Genomic DNA, 12645 nt, shown 5'->3' with positions numbered 1-12645 from the left:
AACAAGTATAGAAAGATACATAGAGTAAATAGAAGCACATTACTTTTGATGTTTATATAGCTTAACTTGGCCTGTTAATAACAAATTTGGCTCTTATGGGCAGGTTTTCACAACTTCATGAAATTTAACTTGCTGAACGGAAACAAGCGCCCTGCACCCATATACTTTATATATATATATATATATATATATATATATATATATATATATATATATATATATATATATTAACTCAGAGATTGCACAGTCCCAGGAGAAATGTAAATATCCATTCTTAATAATGTGCACTGTTGTCAAGTCCTTACATGTCATGTATTGAATACCTTTTCTTCATGACCATGTGAAACACGGCCATTTTGAAAATGAGATGTATAACCTCAGTATTTCATTCTGACGATTTTGCTTTTGTAAGTTACCATCATACTTACTGTGTGAATATATTTATATACTATACCTTGAGTGGCTTTTACACATTACATCAACATACTGGAAAACATATTCTGTTTGTCATAGACTAACTTGTCCCATGCGCTTTAACAACATTTTCCCTAAGTTAAGTTAGAGCTTAGGCTGCTCTGGTGGCATAGAAAGATAAAGCCGTGACTATGGTCTGGGCAATCCAGGTTTAATTAGTGGTTCGGGTGATTGGCAGGGCACAAAGGGATGGACATGCCTGTCCTGATGGATGATGCTCCCTAAGGAGATGGATGGTCTAAAGAAGTGAATTACCCAAGGATAGTGTCAACAAGCATGGAGGGCAGGGAAAGGGAGTGGGTAGGGTATATGAAGGAACCCACCCAGACTGAAGCACAGACAGCCAAGCTTCCTGGTTACTCTTATAGGTTCATAGGTGTTTACTAAGCTAACAATCACAAGGGCCTTGGGACCCACTACTGGCCTCAGCAATTCCATAGTAGTTCAGGGGGTATGAGGATTGCTGGTAGACTTGGCACAGACATGGGCACTGGGCACAAGGCTGGTAGGATGAGGTCCAAGGGGACCAAAAAAAAAAAAAGAAGACATATTAAATGTTTTTGGAACTGTTGAATAGGCAAGGGGTACACTACTACACCTATTTTTAAACACTATTTTTCTATTTCTCTGTAACAACAATGACTTTATTCTGATTCTTCTGATGATGTTCTAGTTACTGAATGAGCATATCTTTAAATATGCATCATATTGGTATGGTAAACAGATTTTTTCTTATACTTTTATTTGTAAAATAAAAAAAATCCATAATTTATTTTAGAAATGTACTGCATTCAGAGTAAACAGCTACGTACTTACATAATAAAGTACACTATACTTATTAAAAAAAAGAGTAATTAACTGCAGCTATACTTACCAGGGGAGGAAACAAAAATGAATCAATAAAATGCAGTTACCTTAACAAAAGCTCAACAGATTAAAATTCTAGATGAAATTATAATATCTGTAATTAATAGATCTGGTCATTTTCTTATATTCATATAATACAGCAGTCTATTAAACCAGCAAAATGAAGAGTCTGTGTATATGTGGTAAACCCTTGTAATGTATAGCTGGAAAAGAAAGGTAGGCATGCTCTAGCCTTGAGATGCAGTAAGCCTCAGCTCTGTAGAAAATTAATAATGAGCTATAATGTCTTACTGCTTCTGTAACAAGTAGGATGATATTGAATAATTATGAACGAATGACTACTGGTACAAGTTTATGTTTACCTGCATGTGAATCGTGTTTCTGCTTCACATTTGTCTGCACATTCAGTGTCACTGCTGACTAAGTAGAAAAATCGATTGGGAGAAATAATCCAGGCACCATCTGTTTTTTGATAATTATCTAGTACTCCACAATTCACTAGAGAAGAGAAACAGATAAGTTTACTTCATCATGTCTTTTCAAAGTATTTTAAAAGTCAAAATAGTATGCACAGAATGAGTACTATTTAAATCTGAATGTTTGTGTAGCATTTATAATCGCATGTGTTGGAAAACAAATAAGAAAAAGTTAGTTATAGAAACAACCCGTTCAGCATTATGAAATTTCAATGAAGATGAAATATGTAATTTTGGTGTAGCTTATTTATTCTTTTATATGCTTTTGTTTTTATTTCTTTTCTCACATAAATAAAATCGCTTTGGATTTCAATCTATGCTCCACTAAAGTATTTTGGTAACTTTCCTTATGTTGAACACTATCTCTGTCATTGTCACTTTCCTCCCATGTGAGTGATGGTGTGTGTGTGTGTTTGTTTTGTATGACTGGGTAAATGTGTCTGTGAGTATAAGCGGTTCAGGAGGGGTGGTGTGTGCATGTGCATGTGTGTGTGTGTGTGTGTGTGTGTGTGTGTGTGTGTTTGTGCAGTTCAGGAGGGGTGGTGTGTGCATGTGCGTGTGTGTTTGTGTGTGTGTGTGTGTGTGTGTGTGTGTGTGTGTGTGTGTGTGTGTGTGTGTGTGTGTGTGTGTGTGTGTGTGTGTGTGTGTGTGTGTGTTTGTGTGTTTGTGTAATGAAATTGTGAATATAAGTAAGTGTGAATGGGTGGATGGGTTAACTTGACTGCCACACTTTCACAAACCTATAGACTAAACAACAAAACCTAAAACAATGGGTGGGAGTGGGGGGCTCTAGTCACCAGGGATAACTTTAGATTGTCATGCCTTAATGGTATTGGGCCACGTAAAGTATTATCATGGACCTGATAAACAATGACATAGGAAACCTCCAGACATTGGACTTGACCCATTTTGGCTATGACAAGAACAGGTCATGCCTACTGAATCTGGTGGATGTCTTTGAGAAAATCAATGAGGCCATGAATGAGGGTAAAACAGTACACACCACATGCCAAGGCATTTGACACAGTTCCCCACTCAGGTATTATAAATAAACTCAGAAAACAGGGAATACACCCCTGTGTCACCAGATGGCTAGCCAATTGATCACGGACATGACACATGTGGTTAAAGTTGGTGAATCTGGATCCAGAAAGAGGCCAGTTACTAGTGGTATGCTACAGGGATCAACTCTGGGATCACTCCCATTCAGAATATACTTCTCTGAAGTCAAGGCTAATGTGAGAGGTCTCTGGATGATAAAGTTTGCCAATGACTGCAAGTTGGTGGCAATCGTTGAATTCCCCAACAAAGTAGCTATCCATCGTGAGGTTCTAGATCAGATAAATGATTGGTGTAGAACCATGGCCTTAAACTAAATATGATAACATGCATTATCATACACTTTCAGAAGTCAAATACCCCTGCAAATTGCAACATCAATAGCACACCCCTAAAAGTTGACTCAAAGGTGAGAGATCTAGGTATGCAGATAGATAGTTACCTGAACGTTGACTGCCATGTGTCCACAGTGGTGAGGAAGCCCTTCTATATTATATCACTGAGATATACCATATTTTATACCATTCTGGGAATTACCAACAGGTTTCAATCAATCAAATTAACCAAGGTTTTAGAAGAATTGACATAGCTTTGGAAGAATACTTTATTGATAACCGCATCACAGAAGAAGTATATAGGTTTCTAAAAGTGGATCATCCAGTGATGGCTTGCATAATAGGAATACCGAAAATTCATAAGTCTCTGACCAAACCACCCTTCAGACCCATCATCTCAGGTTCAAAGTCAAAAACATATAACATAGGAGTAACGATCGATAGATGGACGAAACATATTTATACACATGTACCATTCATCATCAAAGACTCATGGGATTTCTTGAGTAAACTCAGTCCTGACAAATGGACAGAACAATGTACATTCATCACCATTGATGTATGTGACTTATTTTCATGTATTCCTAAGGACGAGGGACTAGAGAGATTTGCCAGGAGTCTTAGAAAGTTTTCTACATTGACCTGGGATAAAATAAATCTAATCATGGATATGATGGGCTTAGTGTTGGATCACAATTATCTTACTTTCGAGGGTGAATTTTTCAGACAAATCAAGGGAGTTGCTATGGGCGCATCTTGTGCCCCCATATTTGCAAACTTGGTTATGTCTGATTGGGAGAATGAATTCATTACCAACTGTGCATTCTCCAGCTACATCACCTTCTATGTAAGATTTCTGGACGATATATTCATTCTGTGGAAGGGACCCAACGAGACAATACCACAATTTATTGAATACATCAACGAAACTACCAATTTTTGAAATTTACCTATGAAACAAATAACTCAGGTATTTCATATTTGGATGTGTTCATAGGATCCAATGAGGAAGGTTTTACATCCAAGATACATAGAAAAGCACATTCTCTAATGATTATCTATTTTTGGAAGTGAACATCCACCACACATTTTCAAAAATATTATGAAGGGACAGTGCATTAGATGTGCTAGAATGTCATCAACTAGAGAATTCATGGAAGGAGAAATGGTTCTGTTAGCAGATTTATTTGAAAGGAGAGGATATCCCAGCAACATGATTAGTGACACCATTGAATTTGTCAAATCCCAATGGGGAATAAAATACAAACCACTGCTAGGTCTTGATAAAGAGATTAACGCTAACTTGCAGAAAGCAAATATGGGTAGAGTGTGTGTTCTGACCTATACCCCTCACAGCACCAAGATTAAGGACATTATAAAGAAATATTGGGACATTATCACAGTATCAGATGTCAACAAAAATATACTGGGTGAGGAACCTAAGATAGTATACAAAACTGGTCCCAACATAAAAGATTACTGGAACATTCCAAGTTAGGGAAAGGCAGAAACAATAATAAAGACAAGGTTTTCACCAGAAAGTGCGGAAGATGCAAACAATGTACACATATAAACACCAACAGTGATATTGTTTTGAATGACATTAATCACAGTAAAATTAGGAGCATAGGTGGAAATTGCAGCACCAAGCACATAGTATATTTAGCTCTGTGCAAAAATGTCCAGCCTATTATATAGGCAAAACAGAAAGAGAGTTAAAGAAACGTATTTATGAGCATTATTATAAAATTAGGAAAATGGATAGTAAAATGCCTATACAGACACATCAAGGAATATGGTGAGGGACACACATTCTCCTTTATGATAATAGATGAGGTGAAGGAAATTCCTTTTGGAGGGGATTGGAAAACAAGACTGGCCTGTAAAGAAAGCAAGTGGCAGATTTTAACTGATTCCACCAGGAATCCAGGTATTAATGATTTTATTAGTATAAAACCATTTTTAATTCTTGATATATAATATTTTTATGGCTGCAATATTTGATGAAATGTAAGTACACATAGTGAATTTAATTCATGTTTTAGTATTTCAATCACAATACCATATGAATAATTATTTTTAGTGACTTTTAAAATTAATATTTATAATTATATATACATTTGTATTTACTTTTGGTATGTAGATACATAAATCACCAAGATTTATATGTTTTTTATATAGGTCCAATATAAGTTATGTTACAAATGGAGTACTGTTTCTTTAAATTGAGTAACAAAGTTTTGGCGCCAAAAACTGTTTTTAAATGAGTTAATTAAATGTTTTGCACTAGTTCTGATGAAGTCTGCGATGGTGCAGATGAAAGCGCTCAACTAGTGCTTAAGGAATGCTATCGTTGTAATAAAGGATTTATTTTCAGTCTACAGCCTTTTTTGCTTCCTATGAGTTTGAAACTTCTGAGTTTGTTTACATAGCAATTGTGCTAGTGCTTCATTTGCTTCCTGCAAGTCTGGAACTATCGAGTTTGCCAAGGGAAGCTTCTTGTGTTTTTCTAACTACAATGTATTGGATTGGGTTTTCTCTACCACAAGCTAAACGGATAGTCAGGACTTCCTGAGCAACCAGGCATTTGCTCTACTACATTTCATCAGCTTTTACAAACATTCTAAGGTACTTTTTTATGGTTGTTGTGGTCTCCCCACACAGACTGTTGTGAGTTGTGTTCAAGTTACTTTGCATCATTTGGAAGAGTTACAGGAATGTATATGCCTGGGATATAAACAGATTTAGTCCTACTTTACTTTTGAACTGCTAAACATCAGTGTGTAACAGTCTTTTTGTTACACTTTAGTTCAACATCTTGCCAATTCGGCGAAGCAGTGAGGTTTCTGTGGATTTAAAAGGAGTGTTTTTTCATCTTTTTTTCGTTCTGTTTTATCAGTGACATAATTCAAGTTTCATATATCCGTGTCATTTTTTTGAACTTTAGTAGCTATCCCAGCTACGGTCCACCACTAGTCTATCTGCAGGATCTGATTATATTTTATCAGTTGTTTGTTCTTGCACAACCTTAAACTAAATATGATAACATGCATTATCATACACTTTCAGAAGTCAAATACCCCTGCAAATTGCAACATCAATAGCACACCCCTAAAAGTTGACTCAAAGGTGAGAGATCTAGGTATGCAGATAGATAGTTACCTGAACGTTGACTGCCATGTGTCCACAGTGGTGAGGAAGCCCTTCTATATGCCACAACGTATAATTAAAGGTATGGCATCAAGATCCAAGGAAATTATAGTCCTGCTGTACTCAGCCCTAATTAGACAAATAATCGAGTACAATTCATCATTTGCCATGTACTTGACTATGCCCTTAAAACAGCTGGAGTGACCTCCGAGGTTCCTCACAAAGAAAATATAGGGTGTAAAGAACATGTCTTACACAGATGGATTAATAGCCTGTCCCAAACATGTCTTACACAGATAGATTAATAGCCCTATCCCGAACATGTCTTACGCATATAGATTAATAGCCCTATCCCTTTACTCTGTCTCCTACTGACTATTCATAGGTTCATAGATTCATACTAGGCTAACTGCCCTTGTGAGCCATTTTAAGCCTAGCCAGTTATCCCCTGTGAAATTCAAACCCTGTACATCGTGTTTGTAAGGCAAACACCTAAACCATAAGGCCACCCTTCCAACCCTAGGGGTAACCTATGTCTGACCTTTAAGACACTCACAAATCCAGCCCTGATGGAGCTGCTACACATTTGCAAGTGAAACTACATAAGGTACCCCTGCTCTAGGGATCTAAACTTAGTCAGTGACTCAAACAAAACATGATGGAGAGACAGATATGTGTCAGAGATTACCCTTTCTTGGAAAAATGATTCCTAGTCACATTAAGCAGAGCCCTTCCCTGGCCTTCTTCAAATGCAATTTGGATCAATGGATGAATAATCCCAAATTCACATCTAGGGTAGTGGCTATGCTCTTTATGGGCAGGAGCAATCTGTAAGATACTCAAGGCATAGGTAGAAATCTATGCCATCTTCTTGCCACTTCTTGCCATATATTGGATAAAATCGGGTTATATTCACTAGGCTTGTAAGGGCTTTTAAACCATTATCCTAGCAATATCGTATGAACCTATGCATGTACATGCCTTAATTCTTGGAGCTTTAATCCCAGGGCCTTCACAATAATTGGCCTCTGTACATCATGCCAATATAATAAAATAAATGAATTGAATTTGCCTGTGTTGTCAACAGTCATGCATGCCCTATGCATGTCTCCATAATGTTTTACATACTGCATATACCATCAACTGACTACCAGAAGGACAAAGTATTTTTTGTACTATATAAGTCAACAGGAAGTTCTGAAAATATAATAAGGCACCAATGCAACAGTAAAAACATCTGAGCATGGAATAGATGATATACCATTGCGATGCTTAGCTCTCCTTTTATTTTTTTTTTAACTTAAAAGTGAACATGTTAATGATGTGCATAAAGGTGTAATGCAAATTACTTCTTGGCCTTTAGGATAAACTGCTATATTGTGATATCTCACTGTTCTGAAAGCATCTCATTATATTTAATATTGGACATATACAGTAGGCAATTTTTTTATTTATTTACTTAACATTTGTCAACTGGGAAACTCTGACTTGGAACAAAGCCAATTTTCAGCAAAGGCCCAGGGAGAAATGCTCCAGATGCATGTCTTTATAATGTGGGAGGAAACTGGAGAAAACCCACATAAACACAGGGAGGACATGCAGACATCACACAGAAGGCATCCCAGCCGAGAATTGAACCAGAGAACCCCTTGCTGTGAGGCAACAACGCTACCGCTGCACCACTGCACCATCCGATCTTGTCAGTTTCATATCTACCATGCAAGCTGAAACTGAAATCAAAGTCAATGAAAATGTTTATTCCTACCCAATCCTAAGCCCAGATATTTACCCAAGTATTTGCCAACTTATTTCCATTTCTTTCCATTGAAAAATAATATTTGGTGGAAATGCTGTGCTTACTGTATTATCTCAGCTGCGTGATATCTATCTATATATATATATATATATATATATATATATATATATATATATATATATACATGGTTTACCATTGGAATGTTGGCGTACCATTGCACGGCTATGAAGGATTCGAACTACAGATGTTCAAATACTTCATATGTGTGCAGGTTAAATGAGCGAATATCATATTTGCGAATGGACTGTGCATTCACAAATATGAACGATCAAAGGGATGTACAGGGATTTCAGTACAGTGCGGTTAGAGAAATACATCCCTTTCATCACTGTAGTGCGATCTCGGAGATGGAATATATAGTTAGGGGGGTGCAGGGGGGCTTGCTCCCTGCATAATCTGGATGGTAGATGTGCTAGCTAGGGAGTAGTGGCAAGGGAGGCATTGCTGTTAAGTGCCAAAAATGTTGTGTCCAACATTTTCGGCATTAACAGCAGATTTTTGACATTAGGATGGTTAGTTTATGTGTACTTTTGACAAATTAGTTCGCTGTTAAGTACCTTTTTTTTTTACTTTTGAGATTTCAATAGTAAAGCTATATACATATGTAGTAAACATGTCTTACATTGCAGTAATGCACTGGTTGTTGGTATGCTCAAATAAGATTGCTGTCACACCTCAAGAATGCTGAACAAGGCAATACTGTGTTTCACAGTGAAATAATTTTGCAATAAAGACATTTTTATCCATGATAATTCATTTCAGCAATACAAATGCACACTCTTTTTTAATTTCCCCAAATCATTTGGGTTTCTAATACCATGATGGTAATGGACCACATTCCTATGTCAAAATATGATTAAAATTCTTGAAATAAGTATTGCTTCAATCTTGGATGTCATCCCGAACTGCTGTTCACAGCACCTGCAATATGCCCAGTAATGACTCATTCTGTAATGACTCACTTTTTTAATTTCTCCAAGTCTTTTGGATTTCTAATACCATGACAGGAATGGACCCCATTCTTAACTCAAAGTACGATTAAAGTTCATGAAATTAGTATTGTTTCAGTCTTTGATGTCAGCCAGAAGTGCTCTTCGCAGCACCCACTTTGTGCCCAGAAGTGATGCCTCCAGCAATTCATGCGAGATTACATGTTTGGTAACTGTCTAAATATGATTGTAGATTCTTTTTTATAAGACCCATTACTCCTACTACTATTGGAACTGTGGGTATCTTTCTTCCACATTGCTCTTGTTTCTGCCTGCAAATCCTGATATTTTATGACTTTGTGTCTCTCTGTACGCAAGACACTGTGGACACTGGGTGTGGTTATTTCAATGATCAATGCTACTTTTGTCTTCTTTCATGGACCACTATATCTGGTTTTCTAGCACCTATCTGTTGGTAATGGGTGGTCCCATGTGATATAATCTTCACCATTGAATATGATGCTTTGTGGTTCATGTTTCAAGTGTTTTTCAGCCACTTCAGTACCATAATGTTTGCACAATCCCCAGTACAACAGTCTTGTCACATTATTATGCCTTTCACTGTATAGTCCTTCTGCCATTAGTATGTCACAACCACCAGAGATGTGTGCCACTGTTTCCAATTTGGCTTTACAAAACCTACATGTGTCTGCTTCTCCCACATGTTCAATGGACTTTGTAAACCTACTTGTATGTAGCCCACTATCTTGGCCTGCCAATATTAACATTTCATCTCTTGGTTTGAATTTGCCTCTCCTTAACCATTCCTGTGTTTGATCCTGATCAACATGAGGTTCTTCCATATGTTTTCTATAATTGCAGCTATATTTATGTATTTTCCACATTTCTTGCCTTCTCATCTTATACTTCACTTTATGTTCTCTCTTTTTTTTTTTTTTTATTTGGCGCATTCAGTTGCTACCTGATTTTTATCTATTTTTGGTTTGATTTCCATTCCTGTTTGATGCTGATATGCTTCTGCTAGATTAAGCAGATAAGTCATTTTAGATTTATTCTCCTCATGTTTTTAAAGCTTTCATTATGGTTAGGTCTTGTGAGGTCATCAGATATGTGTGGAGTCCCATGACTGCAGATCTAGACATATAATCAGTTTCAACGAGGCCCATCCCTCCTTCAGAATGGGGAATATATAATCTTGCATTGATCTTTATAAATCATTTGGTGAGCATGAAGCATCCTTCTTGTTTTACTATCTAACTTAACACATATTGGGGCCAGTCAATCATTCCAAAACTATAAGTTAGGACATGAAGAACAAATTGGTTTATAGCTTGGATTTTGTTCCTAGATTTCAGTGCTATTTTCAGGATTATTTTAAGTCTTCTAAATTATTCCTTACCAAGACTGATTTGTATTTGTTCATGTTTTATTGTTGATCCTTCATCAATTCCTAAATATTTATACAGCTCCTCTTGCTCAATTTCTTTTGTATCACATTCTTGTCCCAAACTGATGTTTTCTTGATGCTGCAGTTTTCCTGCTTTAAAGGTTACTTTTGCACATTTATCAAGACCAAATTACATTCTTATATCATCTGAAAAAGGTTTGACAACTTGCATTTGTGCTTTCAGTTCCTCATCTGATGACCTATACAGTTCTAAATCATCAACAAAGAGAAAATGAGAAGTCTTTACACTTTGTTGTTTTCTAAGAGCCAAATTATAGCCATGCCCTAAGCTGTTAAGTAGACAGCTTAATGGGGTAAAGGCAAAACAGAATAACAGCAGTGACAGAGAGTCACCCTGGAACATCTCCCTTTGAATTTTTATACCTGGAATAACAATTTGTCCTTTGTCATGGCTTAATTGCAAAGTGGTCTGTCACTGTTTCACGGTCACTGTGATGCAATCTTTCAGTGTAGGGTGTATCTTACACATTTTTAAGCACTCTTTTTCTATGAATGTGGGATACTATCAAATGCTTTTTTATAGTCAATCCATGCCATACTTAGATTCTTCCCTTTTTAAAGTTCTCCACTATGACTTTATTTAACAACAAATGATCCATTGTTCCAAATGACTTTCTTTTATTGCCCTTTTGTTCTATTGCCATAATTGAGTTTTCTTCTAAATGACTATAAACTTTGTTGGCATCAATTCAAGTGTATAGATTATACGTCATCGGAAGGCAAGTTATTGGTCTATAATATTTAGGGCAGCTTGCTGTTTTTCCAGTTGTTAGCCAGGTTGGTGTCTGTTCAGGGTGTGCATATAAATAGTTCTTACTTATAGCTAAATCTTCATGCAAAGATGTTAATACTTTTAACCAGACGTTAGATACTGCATCTAGGGCTGGTGTTTTACAATTGGAGGCTTTTCTTAACTTTGTTTCAATCTCACTGGTTGTTACTTCATCCCATTTCATATCTTGCACCTTTAAACTTCTTATTCTTTCTTTTAAATTTTCTATCCATTTACCATTTTTGTTATGTTCCACAGGATCTTCATAAATGGTAATATCTATTTCTTCTTTTTTTGGTGGTCTTTCAATTCCATTTACCTTGTTTCCCAACTCTCTATAAAACTTTTTGGATCATCAATACATTGTTTATTTTGTACTTTTCCTTTATATTTATCTGTGTGTCTTCTAAGTTTTTCCACCTGTGCTGAGATTTTTAGCTTGTTATTTGCAATAGTGCATGATAGATCCTGTTCTGTTCAAATACTGCATATTGCTTTTATTACGTCTATCTTTCTTAGTATTTTTCTTGATCTGTTCCCTCTTCTATAGCCTTCTAACAGGGACACTTCTTGTCTTAATTGCTTTATAGTTTTTTCTGTTTGATATTTCCATGAAAGTATTCGATTTACCCATTTCCTTTCCCTCACTGTCCCGTGTTCTTGTGGTAGGACTTTATCAGTTATTAATTTAGCTGTACAATAATAGATCTTGTTTACTTCTGTTACATTGCATGGATCTCTATGGTCAGTCCTAAATATTGTGACTCCTTAAAGACTGCTCTAATGAGTCTACAAACCTTTTATTTCATCAGTTCCTTCTGTTATTATATGTTTATTTCAATACAGGAGAGGGTGGGGGAACCAGATGGTAACCATTTGAAATGTTGGGACACACTAAAGCACGTGCGGAAGGATGGAGACTGAATTGCCAAAAAATGGACTTAGTATAGCCCAAGATGGCCATTTCCTGGAATATTCCCTTTTCTTTGAGGTATGGCAATCTCCGGGTTGGTATATGTAAGTTTAGGAGGTGTGGGGGAATGCCCCCCCATATCAGGAAAAGAGCAGTGCTTGAGATCACTCTTCTCCTACGTGTTTGACCTTTTCTTTCTGTTTGTCAGCACTCAGCATTACCAGTGCCAACATTTCAATAGTCAACAAAATGTATATCATAATTCAGTGGGTGCAAGGCAGACATGCTCATTTTGAGCAAATCAAAAACATACATGCACACAGACGCACACACACACACACACACACACACACACACACACACAC

The 12645-nt window shown here is 36.6% G+C and overlaps 1 protein-coding gene across 1 annotated transcript in view; it reads right to left on the bottom strand.

Annotated features, from left to right (window-relative positions):
- Positions 1-12645, bottom strand: part of PLG (plasminogen) — a 791307-nt gene that overhangs the window by 616055 nt on the left and 162607 nt on the right. The window contains exon 2 of the mRNA XM_044067896.1: positions 1704-1839. Within this exon, the coding sequence (XP_043923831.1) occupies positions 1704-1839 (136 nt within the window). The remainder of the gene's footprint in view (positions 1-1703; positions 1840-12645) is intronic.

The sequence above is a fragment of the Protopterus annectens genome, chromosome 1.part0, assembly GCF_019279795.1.
Source record: "Protopterus annectens isolate FY-2018-M chromosome 1.part0, PAN1.0, whole genome shotgun sequence".
Taxonomy (NCBI): Eukaryota; Metazoa; Chordata; order Ceratodontiformes; family Protopteridae; genus Protopterus; species Protopterus annectens.
The sequence above is the reverse complement of the archived record's forward strand: the minus strand, read 5'-3'. Positions and strand labels throughout refer to the sequence as shown.